The sequence below is a fragment of the Narcine bancroftii genome, chromosome 10 (assembly GCF_036971445.1).
Source record: "Narcine bancroftii isolate sNarBan1 chromosome 10, sNarBan1.hap1, whole genome shotgun sequence".
NCBI classification, from domain to species: Eukaryota; Metazoa; Chordata; class Chondrichthyes; order Torpediniformes; family Narcinidae; genus Narcine; species Narcine bancroftii.
Genome location: NC_091478.1, coordinates 27735954 through 27755290, shown reverse-complemented (window position 1 = coordinate 27755290; position 19337 = coordinate 27735954). Strand labels below are relative to the sequence as shown.

The 19337-nt window shown below is 45.8% G+C and overlaps 1 protein-coding gene across 1 annotated transcript in view; it reads left to right on the top strand.

Moving 5' to 3' along the window:
* loxl4 (lysyl oxidase-like 4) overlaps positions 1-19337 on the top strand; it is an 88249-nt gene that overhangs the window by 13030 nt on the left and 55882 nt on the right. The window contains exons 5-7 of the mRNA XM_069900331.1: positions 45-365; positions 1843-2021; positions 10884-11092. Coding sequence (XP_069756432.1) covers positions 65-365; positions 1843-2021; positions 10884-11092 — 689 coding nt within the window. The 5' untranslated portion in view covers positions 45-64. The remainder of the gene's footprint in view (positions 1-44; positions 366-1842; positions 2022-10883; positions 11093-19337) is intronic.

Genomic DNA, 19337 nt, shown 5'->3' with positions numbered 1-19337 from the left:
TTGGACCTTTCATGGAGTGATGGTTCCCTGTGTCCGTGTTCCAGGTTGGAAGCCTTTCCCTGCGATGGAAGCCGCTCTGCAGAGCCTGCTCCTGGCAGTCGCCCTGCTCCTGTGCAGTTCTCCCACCCCCTGCAGCGGCAGGTCTACATCGGGACAAGCCGATGGGCCAGAGCAGATCTTGATCCGCCTGGCCGGAGAGAAGCGGACTCACCATGAGGGGAGGGTGGAGATCTTCTACCAGGGCGAGTGGGGCACCGTGTGTGACGATGATTTCAACATCCATGCTGCAGCAGTCGTCTGCCGTCAACTGGGCTACGAGGGTGCACTGAACTGGGCCCACAGTGCGAAGTACGGACAAGGCACAGGTAACACCCAGCATTAAGAAATGGTGTATTGTCATATACAGAAATACACCATACAAGAAAGTCCGACCTGCTGAGATTATGAAGTTCTTGGAGGCACATGACAAGATAGGCCAAAGCCAGCATGGTTTGCTTGATGAACCTGTTGGATTTCTTTGAGAAAGTAACAAGCAGGCTGGATAAGGGAGATGCTGTGGATGTTGTGTATTTGGATTTTCAGATGGCCTTTGACATGGTGCCACACATGAGGCTACTTAATAAGATAAGAGCCCATGGTGTAACAGGAAACATATTAGTGTGGGTTGAGGTTTGGTTGATTGGCAGAAAGCAGAGAGTCGGAATACAGGGATCATATTTTGGTTGGCTGCCAATTGCTAGTGGTGTTCCACAGGGGTCGGTGTTGAGGCGGTTTCTTTTTATGATTTAGATTATGGACTGAATGGCTTTCTGTCCAAGTTTTAGATGATATGAATGCAGATGGAGGAACATGTTGTGTAGAGGAAACACAGAGGCTGCAGAAGGATTTAGACAGGAGAATGGGCAGAGAGATGGCAAATGAAATACAACATCAGAAAGTGTATGGGCAGGCAGTTTGGTAGAAAAAACAAACGTGCAGACTATTTTCTAAATGGGGAAAAAATTGAAAATTCCTAGATGCAAAGAGACCCGGGAGTCCTCGTGCTGGATCGCCTGAAGGTAAACTTGCAGGTTGAGTCAGTGGTGAAGAAGGCAAATGCAATGTTGGCATTCATTTCAAGATGAATAGAATGTAAGAGCAAGGATGTGATGTCGAGGCTTTATAAGGAATTGATGAAACCTCACTTGGAGTTTTGTGAGCAATTTTGGACAACTCATTTAAGAAAGGATGTGCTGACTTTGGAGAGGATTCAGAGGAAGTTCAAAAGGATGATTCCAGGAATGAAAGGGTTATCATATGAGGAGCGTTTGACAGCTCTTGGCCTGTACTCGTTGGAAATTTGGAGAATGTGGGGGGGGCGGGTGGTGGGAGGATCTCATTGAAAAATATCAAATGTTGAAAGACGTGGACAGAGTAAATGTAGAAAAGTTGTTTCCCCTGGTGAGAGAGTCTAGGCCAAGAGGGCACAACTTCAGGATTGAAGGGTGTCTACTTAGAACACAGATGCAAAGGAATTTCTTCTGCCATTGGGTGGTGAATCTGTGGAACTTGTTGCCACAGGTGATTCTGGAAGTCAGGTTATTGGGTGTAGTTAAGCAGATATTGATAGGTTCTTGATTAGCCAGGGTACCAAAGGTTATAGGAAGAAGGCTGGACACAGGCCTCATCACCAATGGTTGTGCAGGCCACAGTCATTGACCAGAGCTGTCATGTGGTGAGGTGACCCACATCTGATTGGTGCCAGTTTCTGGGAGTTCTTTCGCACCCTGGTGTGGGAAGGATGGGCTGGGCATAATGCTGGTGCTGCTTCCATCACTTGTGACTCTCCATTTCCCTCCCCAGGTCCCATCTTGCTGGACAACGTGAACTGCCGTGGTGAGGAGACCACCGTGGCTGCTTGTGGCTCCAATGGCTGGGGGGTTAATGATTGTCGGCACACTGAGGATGTCGGAGTGGTCTGCTCAGAGAAGAGACGAGCTGGCTTTGAGAACAAAGAAGCCTTCCAGGATTCGGATCTTGAGGTGGGTTGCAAACCCAAACCCCTCCCCTGCACCATGATCCCACCCCTTCCACTCCTGACTCACTAGTACCCTTCAGGATGGCTTCACCTGACAGATGGCCACTGACCTGACCAGGTCCCATCAGGTTAGCATAACAGTGGCAGTGTTCTGGACCGGACTTCGAATCCCGCATTGTATGTTCTCCACGTGACTGTGTGGATTTCCTCCTACCCTTCAAAAATATTTGGGTTTGTAAGTCAATGGGTGTAATTGGGGTGAAAGGGCCTGTTACTATGCTGCATGTCTAAATTTAACATTTAATTTAAATTTAAGTTTATATTTAAATATAACATTTAAAATGTAACATTTGTCAGAGTGTGGTTGGATGACTTTGTCACATGACCTGTGTTGTGAACTATAGAGTGGATGGTTGATTTCCCCTGCCATGGGATATTGCTCGGACAGGACAGAGAATGTGAAACTTTCCACAAATGGTGGAGGATGATGGCCATTGGGTGGGGCAGGAACGATGTGAGGACTAGTTCCCACAGTGGCTGTGGAACTTACCCTAACCTGACAAGGCCATTTCAAGCCAGGACTTGGCATTGCTGAAATCCCCAGAGCATCTTTAGGCTGAAGGAACATCTGGCGATCCTGCCGGGACACTTTAAAGACTCTTAGACAGGCACATGGATGCAAGAAAAGTATGTGTGTTGAGTAGGTTTATTTAGGTGGGCACTACGTTGTGTGCTGAAGGTCCTGTACTGGGCTGGAGTGTTCTTTGCAAGGCATACAAGAGTTGCCATGACTTTGCTGCTGCACCCAACTACAACAGTACACATTAAATCACTGCAATGGGCCAAGACAGAAGAAGAAGCATCAAGGATAAATAAATAAATGTTCACAGTTACCATCAGTCCAAGAAAAATAGAAGGGTTTCAATAATGCAGTTAGAACGTTCATAGCAGTTTATGGTCGGGGTGAGGTAGTACAGAGTGATTCAGGAGCTGTTGGATAGAAAGTGTTCCTGAACCTAGAGGTGCTGGTCTTCAGGCTTCTATACCTTCTGCGGTGAGAAGAGGGTGATGAGGGTCCTTATGGTAAAAACTTTGGTACATCTGTACATTGTATTTGTATATATGACAGTAAACTCGTGATGTGCGCCTGAACTTCATCTCTTCAGTCAGTGTTGACTTAGAAGATCATGGGTTCAGGTCCTGCTCCAGAGAGTTAAGCACAAATATCCAGAGTGAAGAGCCCCTTTTCCACTGGCATCCCAGTTAAATGGCTGTGCTGTGTCCTGGGATAGGAAACCTTTTGTGCTGTTTCCACTGGGCCAGCCTTAATTGGGGCACTAATTGCTTTTCCACTGAACACACTCATTTCCGGGCATTGGAGTGTTCTACCTTCAACTGAAAATGGGTGATTTTCTGCTGTCCCTTTTCCACTGGTTTTATCAGCAAACACCGGGGATGTGAGTAGGGGTAGAGGTGGTTAATCCCTGGCGTGAAGTTATGTCATTTGACGCTGGCGTTCAGACAGTGTTCCTTTTACACTGGTTCCTGTCCCAGTTAACTCCTGGGACAGGGTATCAGTGGAACAGAGGAAGGTCTAAAGCAGCCACTCAACCTCCTACCGACTGCATAAAAAAATAATGATTGTCAGTCATAGCTTAAATGTACTGTGGCCCTCCTGCCCAGGAGGGCTGAATGGCTCCTGTTGAGAATGGCTGCTATAGAGGGAGAGTTCCTCTATTGGAGTGCTGTCTTTTGGATGAGATGCTCAAGAAATAAGATAGAAAGAGTGCAGAGAAGATTTACCAGGATGTTGCCCAGATTTCAGGAACTGAGTTACAGGGAAAGGTTAAATAGGATAGTACTTTATTTCCTGGAGTGTAGAAGAATGAGGGGAGATTTGACAGAGGTATACAAAATTATGAGGCAGATAGACAGTAAATGCAAGTAGGCTTTTTCCACTGAGGGTTGGTGAAATTCAAACCAGAGGGCATGGGTTAAGGGTGAAAGGGAAAAAGATTAGGGGGAACATGAGGGAGAATTTCTTCACACAGAGTGGTGGGAGGGTGAAACAAGCTTTCAGCTTAGGTGATGAATGCAGGCTCAATTTTCACATTTAAAAATAATTTGGACAGGTACCTGGTTGGGAGAGGTATGGAGGGCTATTAACAGGGTGCAGGAGAAGGCAGTATAATAGTTAGGCACAGACTAGAAGGGCCAAAGGGCCTGTTTTCTGGACTGTAATGTTCTATGGTTCTCAAGGAACAGAAAAAAAACCCCAGCTTTTGAATTTATGGACATCCAGTGGGTAGAGAAACTCCTTCACACCATCAGAGACATGGGCTGGATCCCGGTCTGTGTGGAGTTTGCACGTTTGCCCTGTGTCCCCCAAGGGTTTCCCTTGGATGCTTTAGTTTACTCCCATGTTCCAAACATGGCCGGGTTGGCAGATTAATCACCAGTTGCAAGTGACCCCAGTGTGTGGTTGAGGGTTAGAATATGGAGGGGGGGGGAAGGGGGCTTCACTAAATGTGTCCTGAAGCCAGAAATACATTTTTAAAGAATAGGGGAATTAAGGGTTATGAGGAAAGGGCGGGTAAGTGGAGTCGAGTCCATGGTTAGATCAGCCATGAATGACAGAACAGGCTAGATGGGCCAACTCCTACTCCCAAGTTTTTATGTTCTTAGATCATGGTTGTGCTTATGTTAAGTGAGTGGCTGTGTTGTTCTAAGGGCCAGTAGAGATTCGAAAGGAAGAATATCTTCAGAGAACGTGATATGATGGCTTCAGGATCCAAACAAGGGGCCCTTCCAGGAACACGGTTTGTGCTAACTTATCTCACTTGAATTGGCTGCTATTTTCCATTTGGGAACCAAGGCTGTACACTGGCTGCAGGGAACACCGGAGGCATGGTGTAACTGTGTGTGGGAACAGCAGCTAGCAAGGAGAAAGCACGGTTCTGACCCTGTACAGAGAATGCGGAGAGTGATTGCTTCCTGCAGCTCTGGAACCCGGGATATGGTTCCCAGCTATGAGTTTTTGACCCACAATCAATCCTGTGCCTTCGCTAGTATTTCTGAAGGGCAGCACTTCACCCTGTTCCTCATGCGAAAAAGGATGTGTTGATGTTGGAGAGGGTTCAGAGGAGGTTCCCAAGGATGATTCCAGGAATGAAAAAATGATCATATGAAGAGCATTTGACAGCTCTTAGCCTGTACTCTTTGGAATTTAGAAGAATGAGGGGGGGATCTCATTGAAACATTTTGAATGTTGAAAGGAGTGGACAGAGTAGATGTAGAAAGGTCGTCTCCCATAGTGGGAGAGTCTAGGACAAGAGGGCACAACTTCAGGATTGAAGGGCATCCAGTTAGAACAGAGATACAAAGGAATTTCTTCAGCCAGATGGTGGTGCATCTGTGGAATTTGTTGCCCGAGGTGGTTGTGGAGGCCTGGTCATTGGGTGTATTAAGGCAAAGATTGATAGGTTTTTGATTAGCCAGGGCATCAGCGGTTATGGGGAGAAGGCCGGGCAGTGGGGCTGAGTGGGAGAGCAGACTGGATGAGCTGAATGGCCTATTTCTACTTCTATGTCTTATGGACTCGTGCAAGCACAAGAACAACCAGACATTTGAATGCCTCTGAGTATTTTGAGATGGGCACCAAATGAACTACAGTACCCTTACTGGAGAGGACCATTCTGCCTATCAGTTTCCTGCTGGCTATTGTTTCTGGACCATTCTGCTGCCAAGTCCTTGTGGCAAATTATTCCCTCTCAAGTGGAATGGGCAGTTGTTTTATGAGGGAAGATTTGACAGGCTAGAGTTTAGAAGAATGAGACGGGAGGGTTGACATCTGTATAGGTGAGATGATGGTGATGGGATGAGTCGCAGAGGACATTGTAGATGACCAAATGAACTGCTCACACTTATCATCTGAGCCCCTCATTTGCACAAAACAACATTTATTTATTTTTATAGATAAAATTTTTGTCCTGTGTATGCATTTATTGTATGTGTGTGTGTTATGTCTAGTTATGTGACTGAATGTTTTGCACTGAGGACCAGAGAACGCTTTTTCGTCGGGTTGTACTTGTACAATCGGATGACAGTGAACTTGACGTGAGACTCTGGAGTTCGAAGCTTAGCACGGTCTGCTGGAGGAACTCAGCAGGTTGAACGGCGTTTGTGGAGGCAAAGGACAGATGGCAATTCTGGCCGGAGTCCTTTATTGAGTGGGTAAATGTAGAAGAGAAGCAAGTGTAAAGAGGAGAAGGTGGGAGGGCAGGAGAGGGGCCCACGAGGGATTGGTGAATGATGCAGAGGTAAAATATGATGGACAGAGACAGGGAAGGGGCAGATGTCAGAGAGAGGGGCAAGTGAAACCAGGTGGAGGGAGAGGAGTCATTCAGGGTGATTCCTCCACTGGAGCCCCTGGTTTCTCTTGCCTCTCTGTCGGGGATCTACCTTTGCTCTGCCTCTGTCTGTCATATTTCACCTCTTTTTGTTTCACCAAGTCCACAAGGCCCCTGTCCCAATCCTCAGACCCTCATCTCCTTACACCAGCTTCTCTCTACATGTCCCCTGTCTTGATCAATGATTCCAGATCGAGACATGAAGCATTCTACTTCTCCCATGGACGCTGCTTGACCTGCTGGGTTCCTCCAGCAGGTAGTGTTTAACTAATGATGAGATAAGAGTTTACTGTCATGTACATAAGTATCATATATAGACACACTGAAATTCTTGCTTGCTGCAGCCACACAGGAACATAAAACACAAGTAAACAAGTTTGCAGACGCTAGGGTTGAGTGAAGAAAACAAATGTGCTGGAGAAACTCAGCAGGTCACGTAGCATTTATAAGAAGAAGGGCTCAGGCCCGAAATGTTGACTGCCTCTTACAGCTGAGTTTCTCCAGATGTTTGTCTACTACATACCACACAGGCTGGCATGGAGAGGATACAAGATTCCAGATTCCTTTATTGTCATGTAATAGTACAGAACATGTCATATTATACAAAATAGCTTTCTGTTTGCCATAAGGCAAAGAGTTGCCATAGTGTCACTGTTGATGCGAGCTTTCACGCTCTTGGGCTGTCTCTTGGACGCAGCAATCCTTGGCTCTCTCCTATGGGCCACAGTGTCTGGGTATCCCATCCTTTGATCCGACCTCTCGTCATCGCTCTCCTTCAGCCCCCCCATTTGAATCCCTCCTCAAACATTGGTTGACAGAGCCAGCGCTCTTAAACCAAATGATCAAAGAAGGGTTTGATCTCAACCATCGGCTTATAAGAAACAAAAGGGGCGTGCTGCATTCGGAAGGGATACAGAGAACTTCCTTGGGAAGTTGGGGATAAAGCAGGAATGAACACACTCAGCCAGAGTGTGAGCAAAGCCTTGTGGCTCCATTTGGTTGTTTCCATGACAATCTCTTCCAATTGTTTGACCGCAATGTTGACATAAACTTTGAAGTTTCAGTCTATAATGTAAATTGAAAATTAGTGGTAGACCACTGTTTAGTGTCCCTGTATCACAGCTGCCTTGGTGCAAGATTTTGTTGCCTCTGGATACTTTAGGGTCCAAGTTCTTTTGTTTTATTTACAGCACAGTAGAAGCTGATTCCAGCCATTTAAACCCAATTAACCTACAACCCCGTATGTTTTGAAGTGTGGGAGGAAACTGGAGAACCCAGAGGAAACGAACACAAACACGGAGAGAGCGTACAAACTCCTTACAGACAGCAGTGGATTTGAACCCGGGTCACTGGAGCTGTAACTGCCTTGTGCTAGCCCCTTCGCTCACCGTGCTGCTCTCAGGGAAATGGTGAGTTGCCTGTGATTCTGCATCAGGCAGTGAGGTGAATAACTCCCATTCCACGGTCTTTATCCCAGGGTGCACTGGGAGAGCTCACACTGCTTCTATGATTGGTTTTTTTTTTCTGGGTCCACCAGAAAGAGATTTTGGATTTGAATCACTTGCTGAAAATATTATTTTGTGAATTTTTAGTATAAACAATGGATGAAAGCATTGAAAATTAAAAGAAAGTTCAGAGAAAGAATTCTGCTCTCTGCAGCAGCTTCAGTTACCTTATGATGTTCTGAAGCATTTTACAAGATAACCTTTGAAGTAGAGTATTACAATGGACCCCACAAACAGTAATGTCAAGGATTCACACAGCGTGGAAATCTGCGTATGCTGACTAAATTGTCCCACCCGCACTCACCCCTCCTGCCTGTGTTTGGCCATATCCCTCTAAACCCGTCCTGCCCATGGTTCCGTCCAAATGTTTCTTAAACATTGCAATAGTACCTGCCTCAGCCACCTCCTCTGGCAGTCTGTTCCACACACCCACCATCCTTTGTGTAAAACAGTTACCCTTCAGATTCTTGTTAAATCGCTCCTCTCTCCCATCCCCATCCCCTCCCCCCACAGCTTAAACCTATGTCCTTTTGTTACTGACTCCATGCTCCGGACAAAAGAGTCTGCATTTAGCCGATTTGTTCCTCTTGTGATATTGGGGATGATTGCACTGCACCAGGTAAGACCCTCACTTCCCTGTGTGAGGTAGAGTGGGGTGATAATTACAGAGGCCACAGGCATCCCACATCCAGCAGGAAGAGGTTTGGATAGGTAATTATTAACGTCATGCTCATGCCGCACACAACCAGGCCCTTCAGCCCGTCTTGTCTATGCCAACCCTCCGTGTACATCCACACCATAGGTACATTGTTAAATAAATAAATACATTGGCTGCTGTACAAGTTGATAGAGTGGTAAAGAAGGTTTATGGTTTGCTGGCCTTCATTAGTCGGGGGATTGAGTTCAAGAGCCGTGAGGTAATGTTGCATCTCTATAAAACTGGTTGGACCATACTTTGAGTATTGGATTCAGTCCTACCTTGAATAAAGGCTCAGGCCCGAAATGTTGGTAATATAGTATATCTTTACCTCCTAAGGACGCTGCAAGTCCGGCTGAGTTCATCCAGCATTTCTGTGTTTTTAACTACAATCACAGTATATGCTGACTTTAGTGTTTTACTTGTGTTCAGTTTTGGTTGCCTCATTACAGGAAGGGTGTAAAAGCTATGGAGAGCCAACTGCACTGGGTAGGTCATGTCTCCAGAATGGAAGGCCAACGCCTTCCCAAGATCGTGTTCTATGGCGAGCTCTCCACTGGCCACCGTGACAGAGGTGCACCAAAGAAGAGGTACAAGGACTGCCTAAAGAAATCTCTTGGTGCCTGCCACATTGACCACCGCCAGTGGGCTGATCTCGCCTCAAACCGTGCATCTTGGCGCCTCACAGTTCGGTGGGCAGCAACCTACTTTGAAGAAGACCGCAGAGCCCACCTCACTGACAAAAGACAAAGGAGACAAATGTCTGAATCTGGCTCCAATGTCCCCAACACCCAACACCAACCCACCAATTTTCCCTTGCAACCGCTGCAACCGTGTCTGCCTGTCCCACATCGGACTTGTCAGCCACAAACGAGCCTGCAGCTGACGTGGACATTACCCCTCCATAAATCTTCGTCCGCGAAGCCAAGCCAAAGAAGAAGATATAAGATACTGAGAGGCATAGATGGAGTGGACAGCCTGCACCTTTTTCCAAGGGCATGAGTAGCAAACACCAAAGGACATCTATACAATGTGAAGGGAGGGAAATTTAAATTAGACATCAGGGGTAAGTTTTTTTTTACACAGAGAATTGTCTTGCCAGGGGAGATAGTGGAGGCTGAAATAATAGGCGCATTAAAAAAAATTATTAGGCAGACACATGGATGAAAGAAAAATAGAGGGTTATGAGTGTGAGGTAGGGAAAATGGTTCTCAACCTTTTTTTCCACTCACACACCACTTTAAGTAATCCCTTACTATGCCATAGGTGCTCTGTGTCAAGTCAAGTTTTTTGTCATCTGATTGCACAAATACAACCCAACAAAACAGCGTTCTCCAGTCCTTGGTGCTAAACACTCAGAAAACACATGCAGGCAAACAATAAATATTCAGTACAAGTATTTTATTTATACCAATAAATAAATAAATAAATGCATTTTGTTTTGTACATATGAGAGTCTCGGATGGTTAGTGTGAGCAGTTCCTTTGGTCGTTCACCATTCTCATTGAAAGAAGCTGTTCCCAAATATGGGAGCCTTACATTAAATACAATAGCGAAAACCTACCGGGGACAATCATTACCTAAGTTAACGGAAGGAAAAAGAAATGAAAAGAATGGACTCAGTAGAATTTCTGGTGTATTTTTATTGAATGACAACATTGTCTGACTGGTTTAATGTATCCTAGATTGTATACCTTAAATGGACGGGAGGGGGGGAGGTAGGGAAGGTGGGATGGGAGGAGGGGGGGGGGGGGGAGAAAATGGCACTGTATATGTGTGAAAAGGAAAAAGTGTGTACCATGGTTAATGTGATTTATGGTGTGAAAAATAAAAAATTAAAAAAAAAAGAAAGAAGCTGTTCCTCAGCCTGGTGGCGCTGGCTCTGATCCTCCTGTATCACTTCCCCAAGGGGGTGCAGCTGAAACATGCTGTGTGTGGGGAGGAAGAGGTCCTCAATGATTTTGTAACAATGATCTTCAGACAATTATCCCATTCTGTGGTTAGTAAGGCATTACTTAAGGTGGTATGTGAGTGGAAAAAAAAGGATTGAAAACCACGGGCTTAGATTGTTAAGGTGGTTATTATAGGTTGGCACAATATTGTGGGCCGAATGGCCTGTACTGTTCTGTAGTGTTCTATGTTCTCTTTTCAAAGAAAGAAACTGGATGGCAGAGTGGCCTGTGGCTGCCCTGCCCTGGTCTGTGGCTTCAGCATGGAGATTGGCTCCATACTCATGCCCCTCTGCTTTGTTTCAGCGACGGAGCGCAGTGGATGAGATCCGGCTACGGCCAGTTCTGGCTTCTGCCAGGAGACGGGACCCGGTGACGGAGGGTGTGATCGAGGTGAGGTACCAGGGCAGGTGGAGGCAGGTGTGTGACGTGGACTGGAACCTCAACAACAGCAGGGTGGTATGCGGAATGCTGGGATTCCCGGGAGAGGTCCCCGCCAACGTCAGGATCTACAGGTAGGCGATGGTTTCAGTCACCTTCAGCACACACATCTCATGGGTCTCTCACCCAAATAAAACAGGAACATTCAGCCCTTTGAACCTACCCTGCAGTACATCAGGATATTTTACCACAGGTGTTCCAATTTAATGGTAGTTGAGGGTTCCTTAATTGTCATGTAATAGTGCAAAACATGCAATATTACACAGAATTGCCTGCTGTAAGGCAGACAAAGAATTGCCTTTAGTGTCACCTGATGCCCCAACAGTAAGAGAAAAACAGATGAAAAAGAGAGTCCCTTCAGAGTCACTGAGTGTCTGTAGATTTGTCCACTCCCTCTACAGCCATACTATCTGTTCTATCAAGCCTGAGCCCTTCTTCAAGGTAGAGGCAAAAAACAGGCAGACATCTGAATTAAAAGGTCAGGGAGAAGGAGAGAAAGGGCGGAGGGAGGTGCTCCTCTATAAATCTCTTTATCTCCTTTCCTCCAGTTCTGTCTCCCTCTCTCTTTCCCTTTCCCGGCCTCTTTTTCCCCAGATCTGCATTCATAGCCACCCCTCTCCCCCAATCAATTCTTACCTTTCCTCTTTGGTCTTCCCATCCATGTCCAATTATCACCTTTTGTCTGTTGGTAAAACACAGGATTCTATTGACACCATGGTTAAGAGAAAATAATACACAAATGCTGGAGAAACTCAGCAGGTCAAAAGTGCCTTTATGTAGCAAAGGTAAAGATACATCACCAACATTTCGGGCTTAAAGCTTTGCTACATAAAGGCACTGTTTGACCTGCTGAGTTTCTCCAGCATTTGTGTGTTTTTACCTTTTGTCTGTTGGTTTGTGCTCCTCCAGGAGGGATGGATTGGACAGGGAGGGGCAAGGGTGGGGGGGCAGGAGAGATGGATTGGACAGGGAGGGTGAGGGTTGAGGCAAGAGGGATGGTTTGGACAGGGAGGGGCGAGGGTAGGGGCAGAAGGGACAAATTGAACAGGATGGGGTGAGGGTGTGGGCAAGAGGGATGGATTGGACAGGGAGCGGTGAGGGTGGGGACGGAAGGGACGGATTGGACTGGGAGGGGCAGGAGGAGAGGAGCATGTTTCCTTTTTGACTTCCCACTGAATTCGGACTAATTTGCTGCTAATGTCTGAATCTGGCTCCAATGTCCCCGGCTGGGAAGATCAAGGAAACACTCCCTCCCGCCCCCCCCTCCCCCAGCCCTGTTGCATGGATCCTGGTGACAAAATGTCACAACCAACACCTGAACCAACTCAGGACTCTACCACATTCATCTTACCTCCAGCCACTGGTTGGGTCCAGGGTATCGCCCAATGTACTGAGGCTGACGTGCAGTGTTTAAGCAAGGGGTGAACTTTTGTCTGCTCTATAAATAAGCCTGAGCTTCTTGCCTGTTGTTTGTTCAGCTCTGACAACTGACATGAAGACCATTACATTTTAAGCACTGAGTCATTCCATAGATATTCTATTCTCTCCAGGATTTGTTGAACAGTGGCTCCTTATGTTCTTAGCAGCCAATTCCTTTTGGAATGCAGTTTGGAGAATGTGGTGTTTTGGATGTATCCAGTCTGTTGGCAAGTTCTGAGAAGTCGTAAGTTAAACACAAGGACAGTTCTGTCTCCACTCTATGGTGGGCCATATTTTAGTCTTTCTGGAGGTGTTTATTTTCCTGTGTGTGAGACAACACTGGTGGCAAACTTTCTCTCGCCCCTCCTCTATTGAAACACATTTAGGCAACAAGGTTTTGCTGATGGTTTATATTGAAAACTTCTTGACTGTTTCCCTTCTGAGATGAGAATATCAATTTGGACCAGAAATAGTCTTGATTGCAGGGGAATCTCCCTGTCCTTTGAGGGAGTGCAGCCCTGCCTGAGATGCCACCTTGTCATTGTCGTGCTGTGAACCAAGATTGTGTCAGAGATCCCATAGGGAGTTCTGGGGCCAAACTGACAATGCTGTATGAGGGATCTTCATGTGTACGTCTAAGTAGCCACCACTAATTAGAAGTATTGCATCAGAACTTTGAGATGTGCACTTTTTGTTATTGTAAGCAGATTATGGCCGTTCACCTTTGTAAAAGCCATTTCAAATTCAATCCTTGCTTTGAGTGCTGCCTGTGTGGAGTTTGCATACTTCCCCCATGATGTGTGGGCTTCCCCCATGCGTTTTACTGTTTCCTCCCATGTCCCAAAGACGTGTGGGTTGGTAGGTTGATTGCGGCTGTTAGTTTCTCCTGGTGAATGGGGAGGGGTACAAATTGGGGCTGTGGATGGGAATGAGGGGAGATGATGTGTGTGCCCACTGCCCTTGCTCACACATAGACTGGGTGGAGGCTGGAGGAAGTAATAGTGGTGAGGATATTTGTAACAGTTAAATACCATTTAGACTGGTACACAGAAAGGAAAGGTTTAGAGGGATATGGGCTGAATGCAGGTGTGGGACTAGCTTGGATAGACATCTTGGTTAGGTTTGGCCGAAGGTCCTGTATATGCACAAACTCAGTGGGCTGAAGGGCCTGCATGCATGCTGCCTAGCTGTGACTCTAATGTAATGAGCGTTATGTGAATGAGTGGTTCATGGTAAGCACAAACTCAGTGGGCTGAAGGGCCTGCATGCATGCTGCCTAGCTGTGACTCTAATGTAAAGAGCGTTATGTGAATGAGTGGTTCATGGTAAGCATGAACTCAGTGGGATGAAGGAGCTCCATAATATGAACTTGGATGTGAAGACATCGGTTGGAGGTTTAGAATGTGGCCAAAGATTTGGACTTTGCAGAGAGAGTGGCAGAGAGCCTAAGGCAGCAGATATCGAGATGCGGGCTCCAGGCAGCTGAAGGCATAACCACCACTGGCGAGGTGTTGAGAGTCAGGGGGTGGGCTACACTACATCGTGGGGTACAGGGAAATAGCGGAGGCAATGATGGGAGCTGGCATGGGGTCAGTGGCCCGAATGGACTCCTTATGTGTGGTTACAGGAGGAGATGAATGGCTGTTTATTCTGTTCCTATTTCTTTGTACTAGTTTTGTGCATCTGACAAAGCAGAACCCTCCCTCCATCCACTTCCGTTGAATGTGGACAATCTGACCAGACTACTGTAATAACATTCTTGAGAAGCGTTTCATGGTTCTTGGCCTGTACTCATTGGAATTTAAGATGGGGTGGGGGTGTGGAAATCTCATTGAATCATTTCCAATGTTGAAAGGCATGGATAGAATAGATATAGAAAGGTTGTTTGCCATGGTGGGAGAGTCTAAGACAAGAAGGCACAACTTCAGGATTGCAGGACGACCATTTAAAATTCAAAAAATTCAAAGTTCAGATTTATTGTCAGACTACATACACAGCATCACATACAATCCTGAGATTCTTTATCCTACGGACCAGGCAGAATTTCTACTTATCATTAGTGCAAACAATTGTATTCAAGAAAAGATTAGGGGACAAAAAAGAGAAGTGTAAGCTAAGAAAGAAATGTGGACAAACTGACTGTACAATACAAAAAATAAATATTCAATGATAAATAATGTTCAAAGTAAGAATCCTTAAATGAGTCCCTAATTGAGTTTGTTGTACAGGAGTCTGATGGCAGAGGGGTAGCAGCTGTTCCTGGACTTGGATCAGAGATGTGGAGGAATTTCTTTGCAAGAGGGCGGTGAATCTGTGGAATTTGTTGCCACAGGTGGTTGTGGAGACCAGATCACTGATGTATTCAAGACAGAGATTGATAAGTTCTTGATTAGCCAGGGCATCAAAGGTTATGGGGAGAAGGCGAGCAGTGGGGCTGAGTGGGAAAATGGATCAGATCATGATTAAATGGTGGGGCAGACTCAATGGGCTGAATGGCCTCTTTCAGCTCCTTTGTCTTATAATACTATCAAGGTCAGCTCCAGTTCACCCCCCCCCCCCCCCCCCCCATTTAGCCTAGCTGTAAACCCATGCATTTGAAGGTAGATGTTTGAATTGAATGCCTGTGGTGTCACCATAGACCATTATATCCTGGTAATGAAGGCTTCACTCCCATAATTATTTTCTGTCTTTGCTTCCTGACTGTGGTGAGTGAAGTGAAAGTGGTAGCTCCTGCCTTGCCCAAGGGAAATGTCTAAATTGCTTCCATTTCCCACTAGGTGCAGCTCAGCTCTGAGCCCCATGTTCTTTGGAACTTAGCTCAGAATCAGCATTTGTTGTCATGAACATGTCACGAAATTTGTTGTTTTGTAACAGCGTTATATTGCTATAAATTACTTTTCATAAATAAATAAATAGTTCAAGCAAATAGGAGAAAATGAAGTAGTGTCTGTGGATCATTGTCTGTTCAGAAGTCTCACGACAGCTGTTTTTGAGCCGCTGGGTGTACGTCTTCAGGCTCCTGTAGCTCCTTACTGATGGTAGCAGTGTGAAGTGGACATGGCCTGGGTGGTGAGGGTCCTTGATGATAGAGGCTGCTTTTTTGAGACACTGCCTTTTGTAGATGCACTGAATGGAGTGAAGACATAGTTGAATGTCTTTTGTCCAGGTTACGTCCTGCAAGTGGGGACGCAAATCGATTTGGCCGTAAGTCATTCATTACAGGTGAAATATACTGTACAATATAAGATACCATGACATGTACATATTTAATTACCTAAACCTTTATATTGTACCTACATGTCTAGATACCATAGTGTAATAAAATGTAAATACTATACCTATAAAAATATACATCTACAGGTAATAATAATAATATTAATCCCTTATGGTGAACTCGGTCATATTTGCGATCAGACGTTACTCGATTGGGTGTAAATCGAAGTATGGCTGCATGTCTGGTCCCGAGGGGGCTTGGGTAGATGTCAAGGAGTTCCTGCAACTGAGGAGAGTTTCAAACAAGGTATCATCAAGCACAGAAACAGGCCCTTTGGCCCATCTAGTCTGTGCCAAACATAGAAAGGAATGATCACTCATAACTGCAGGAATTTTTTTCCCGTGGAAGTTTCGCAAAATATTGGGATTCTCTACCTCGGAGGGTTGCAGAGGTGGGATTATTTGAGATAGTTGAAGAGAGGTCAATAAGGTTTTAAGAGATGGGGGACTTGAGGGCTGTGGGGAACTAGTTTTGGAGAGGTGAGGCCCGGGGCAGTTCAGCCACAATTGTATTGAATGGCAGGGCCCAATCGTCTTACCCTGTTCTCCAGGTCCCTCCAATACCCCCACACTACATGCTCAACTCCTGAGCTCGAAAATGAGCATCAGGATTTCACAATCAAGAAATATTGAACTTGTTTACTCAATGTAGTGTCTTTGGAATGCTTGGAATCTTTTCCCAATGATCGGATGCTTGATGTGTTTGCTGTGGGGATAGGAGAAACATTTTGTACCCAGTAGGATCCAGGGATCTGCTGTCAGGATTAAAGGGAAGGCCTTTCTCTCCCAGACTGTGAGTTTGGCCCCTGTCCTAGAACACCAGACCCTGATCAAACTGTTCTATGAGGAATTGAGAAGAGGAAGGTGAATCTTGACCTAGGCAGAACATTTTGGTCTTCTTAAGGTATCCGGTGCATTGATAAAATCAACAAACAAGTGAAGTTATGGTGCCCCTGAGGTATGATGTCACTCACTGCTGCAATCCGGAAGACTTCTGCCTCTGTTTAGAAACAGGCTTCTTGCTAGTGCCTGTTATGTACAGAATGTTGTAGGGCATTCTGCCCATTAAACTATGCCAGGCTTCTGAACAGGCTTTCCGATCAACCCCAGATGTCTGCCTCGCCTGGTTGTTTGGTCATTAAATTTAAAATGTTTAAGTTTAGACATACAGCACAGTAGCAGGCCCTTCTGGCCCATGAGCTCATTGCCAGCCAAATACGCAAATTGGCCTTCAACCCTGGTGCATTTTTGGAGGCTGGGAGGAAACTGGAGACATGGAGGAAACCCACGCAGACACGAGGAGAACGTACAAACTCCTTACAATCAGTGGCAGATTCGAATCTGGGTTGCTGCTATTGTGATAGGCTATTGGGTCCTTGCCTGTTATCTTGTGGAAAGTTCCTGAAGAACCTCCACCCTTCCTGTTCTCCCTGTGTGAAGAGCTCTCTCCATCTCCCATTGGTCAGAATCACAATTTATTGTCACGAACATGTCCTGAAATTTGTTGTTTTGCAGCAGCTTCAACACTGATGCGAAAAATTACTATAAATTACATTTTAAAAGTAAATAAATTAGTGCAAATGAAGAGTAAGAGTGAGGCAGTGTTATATTCATTATTCGTTCAGAAATCTGATGGCGGAGGGGAAGAAGCTGTTTTTGTACCATTGGGTGTTTGTCTTCAGGCTCCTGTACCTCCTTCTTGATGGTAGCAGAGTGAAGAGGGCATGGCCTGGGTAGTGAGGGTCCTTGAGGATAGAGGCTGCTTTCTTGAGGCACTGCCTCCTGTAGATGTCCTTAATGGAGTGGAGACTGATGCCCATGATGGTGCTGGCTGGGTTCACAACTCTTTGTAGCCTGTTCCTATCCTGTGCTTTGGCACCTCCATACCAGACAGTGATGCAACCGGTCAGAATGCTCTCCACAGTACAATTATAGAAATTTGCAAGAGTCTTTGGTGACTCTTTGATACCAAATCTCCTGAAACTCCCAATGAAGTACAGCTGCTGGCGAGTCTTCTTCATGATTGCATCGACATTTTAAATAAAATAATTTAAATATTCATCACGGTAGCAGGCCATTTCGGCCCACGAACCCGTGCTGCCCATATTACACCCAATTAACTTATACCCCTGATATAGTTTTTGAACAGTGGGAGGAAATTGGAGCCCCTGGGGAAAATCCACACAGACACAGGGGGAACATACCAACTCCTTACAGACAGCGTGGGATTCAAATCCTGGTCCCAATCGTTGGCGCGGTAAGGCATTGCTCTAACCACTACGCCAACTGTGAGCCCATTGTCATGTCTGAATGATCACATGGTTGTAGAGATTGAGAGTGGCAGGCATAACAAAGGGAGAGCAGACGAAGCCCCTTCTCACCATGTCTGTGTGGGTTTCCTCCGGGCACTCCGGTTTCCTCACACCCTCCAAAAATGTACCAAGGTTGTAGGTTAATTGGGGTATTTGACCGGAGGGGCCTATTACTGTGCTGTATGTCTAAATTTAAAAATGTAAAATTGTAATGACCAAACAATTAGGCGAGGCAGACATCTGGGGTTGATCGGAAAGCCTGTTCAGAGGCCTGGCATAGTTTAATGGGCAGAATGCCCTACAACATTCTGTACATAACGGCACTAGCAAGAAGTCTAGTTTCCTAAATAGAGGCCGGAGTCTTCCGGATTGCAGCAATTAACGACATCATACCTAAAGGGAGGAGGATAATTTTATCAATGCCCCATAGAAGAGATACCTGACGAAGGGCCTAGGTCACTCTTCTACGGATTCTGTGTGACCTGCTGAGTTTCTCCAGCATGTTTGTGTGTTCTGCCTGACCCTGGCTGCTGCAGGTTTTCTCATTTAGCTGCTCAACTCAATCTCCCCTTAACTTTCTCCTTGAAGAGGGGAACTCTACCAGCTTCCTGTGTTCCTCATCCTGGGAACTCCTCCCTCCCCACAGTTTTTAATCCCTTCTGCAAAAGTAGTTTGTAGAATTGGACACAATTATCCAATTGGCCAATTTGATGAATGTTTGATGCAACGATGTAGTTGATCTCTGTGTCTGAGTGCAGGAATCACAGGAAGTTAGTAGGTGGGCCCAACAGTTAAGAAGGCAAATAGCCTTTGCCTTTTTGTTGAGAAGTGGTTAGCATTTAAAAATAGGGAGGTTTTGTCCCAGTTGTGCAGTGTGTTGGTGAGGCTGCACCTGGAATACAGTGCTCTGTTTTGTCCCTTTACCCTAAGGATACAGGAACACCAAAGCAGACCCATCAGGCTAATTTCTGGGAAGAGAGGACTGATTCAGCATGCACTGGAGAATGGACAGTGACCTTATTCTAGTGCACACTGTGGGCTCATCAGAGTAGATGTAGAGATGTTTCTATGAGTGGGAAAATTGTATACAAGGGGACATTACTACTGGGGATTGCAGAAGGTTTTTCTTCGTGAAGAATCTAAAGAGTTCTCTGCCCTTGAGGGTGGGGGACACTGGATCCTTGGATATATTTAAGGTGGAGTTAAATAGGTATTTGAAAGTTTGAGGAATGGAGGGTTATGGAGAAATGACCCAGGAGGAGATAGTCCAGGTAGATCATCCATGATCATGTTGAGTTAGGGGACAGGCTCCTTA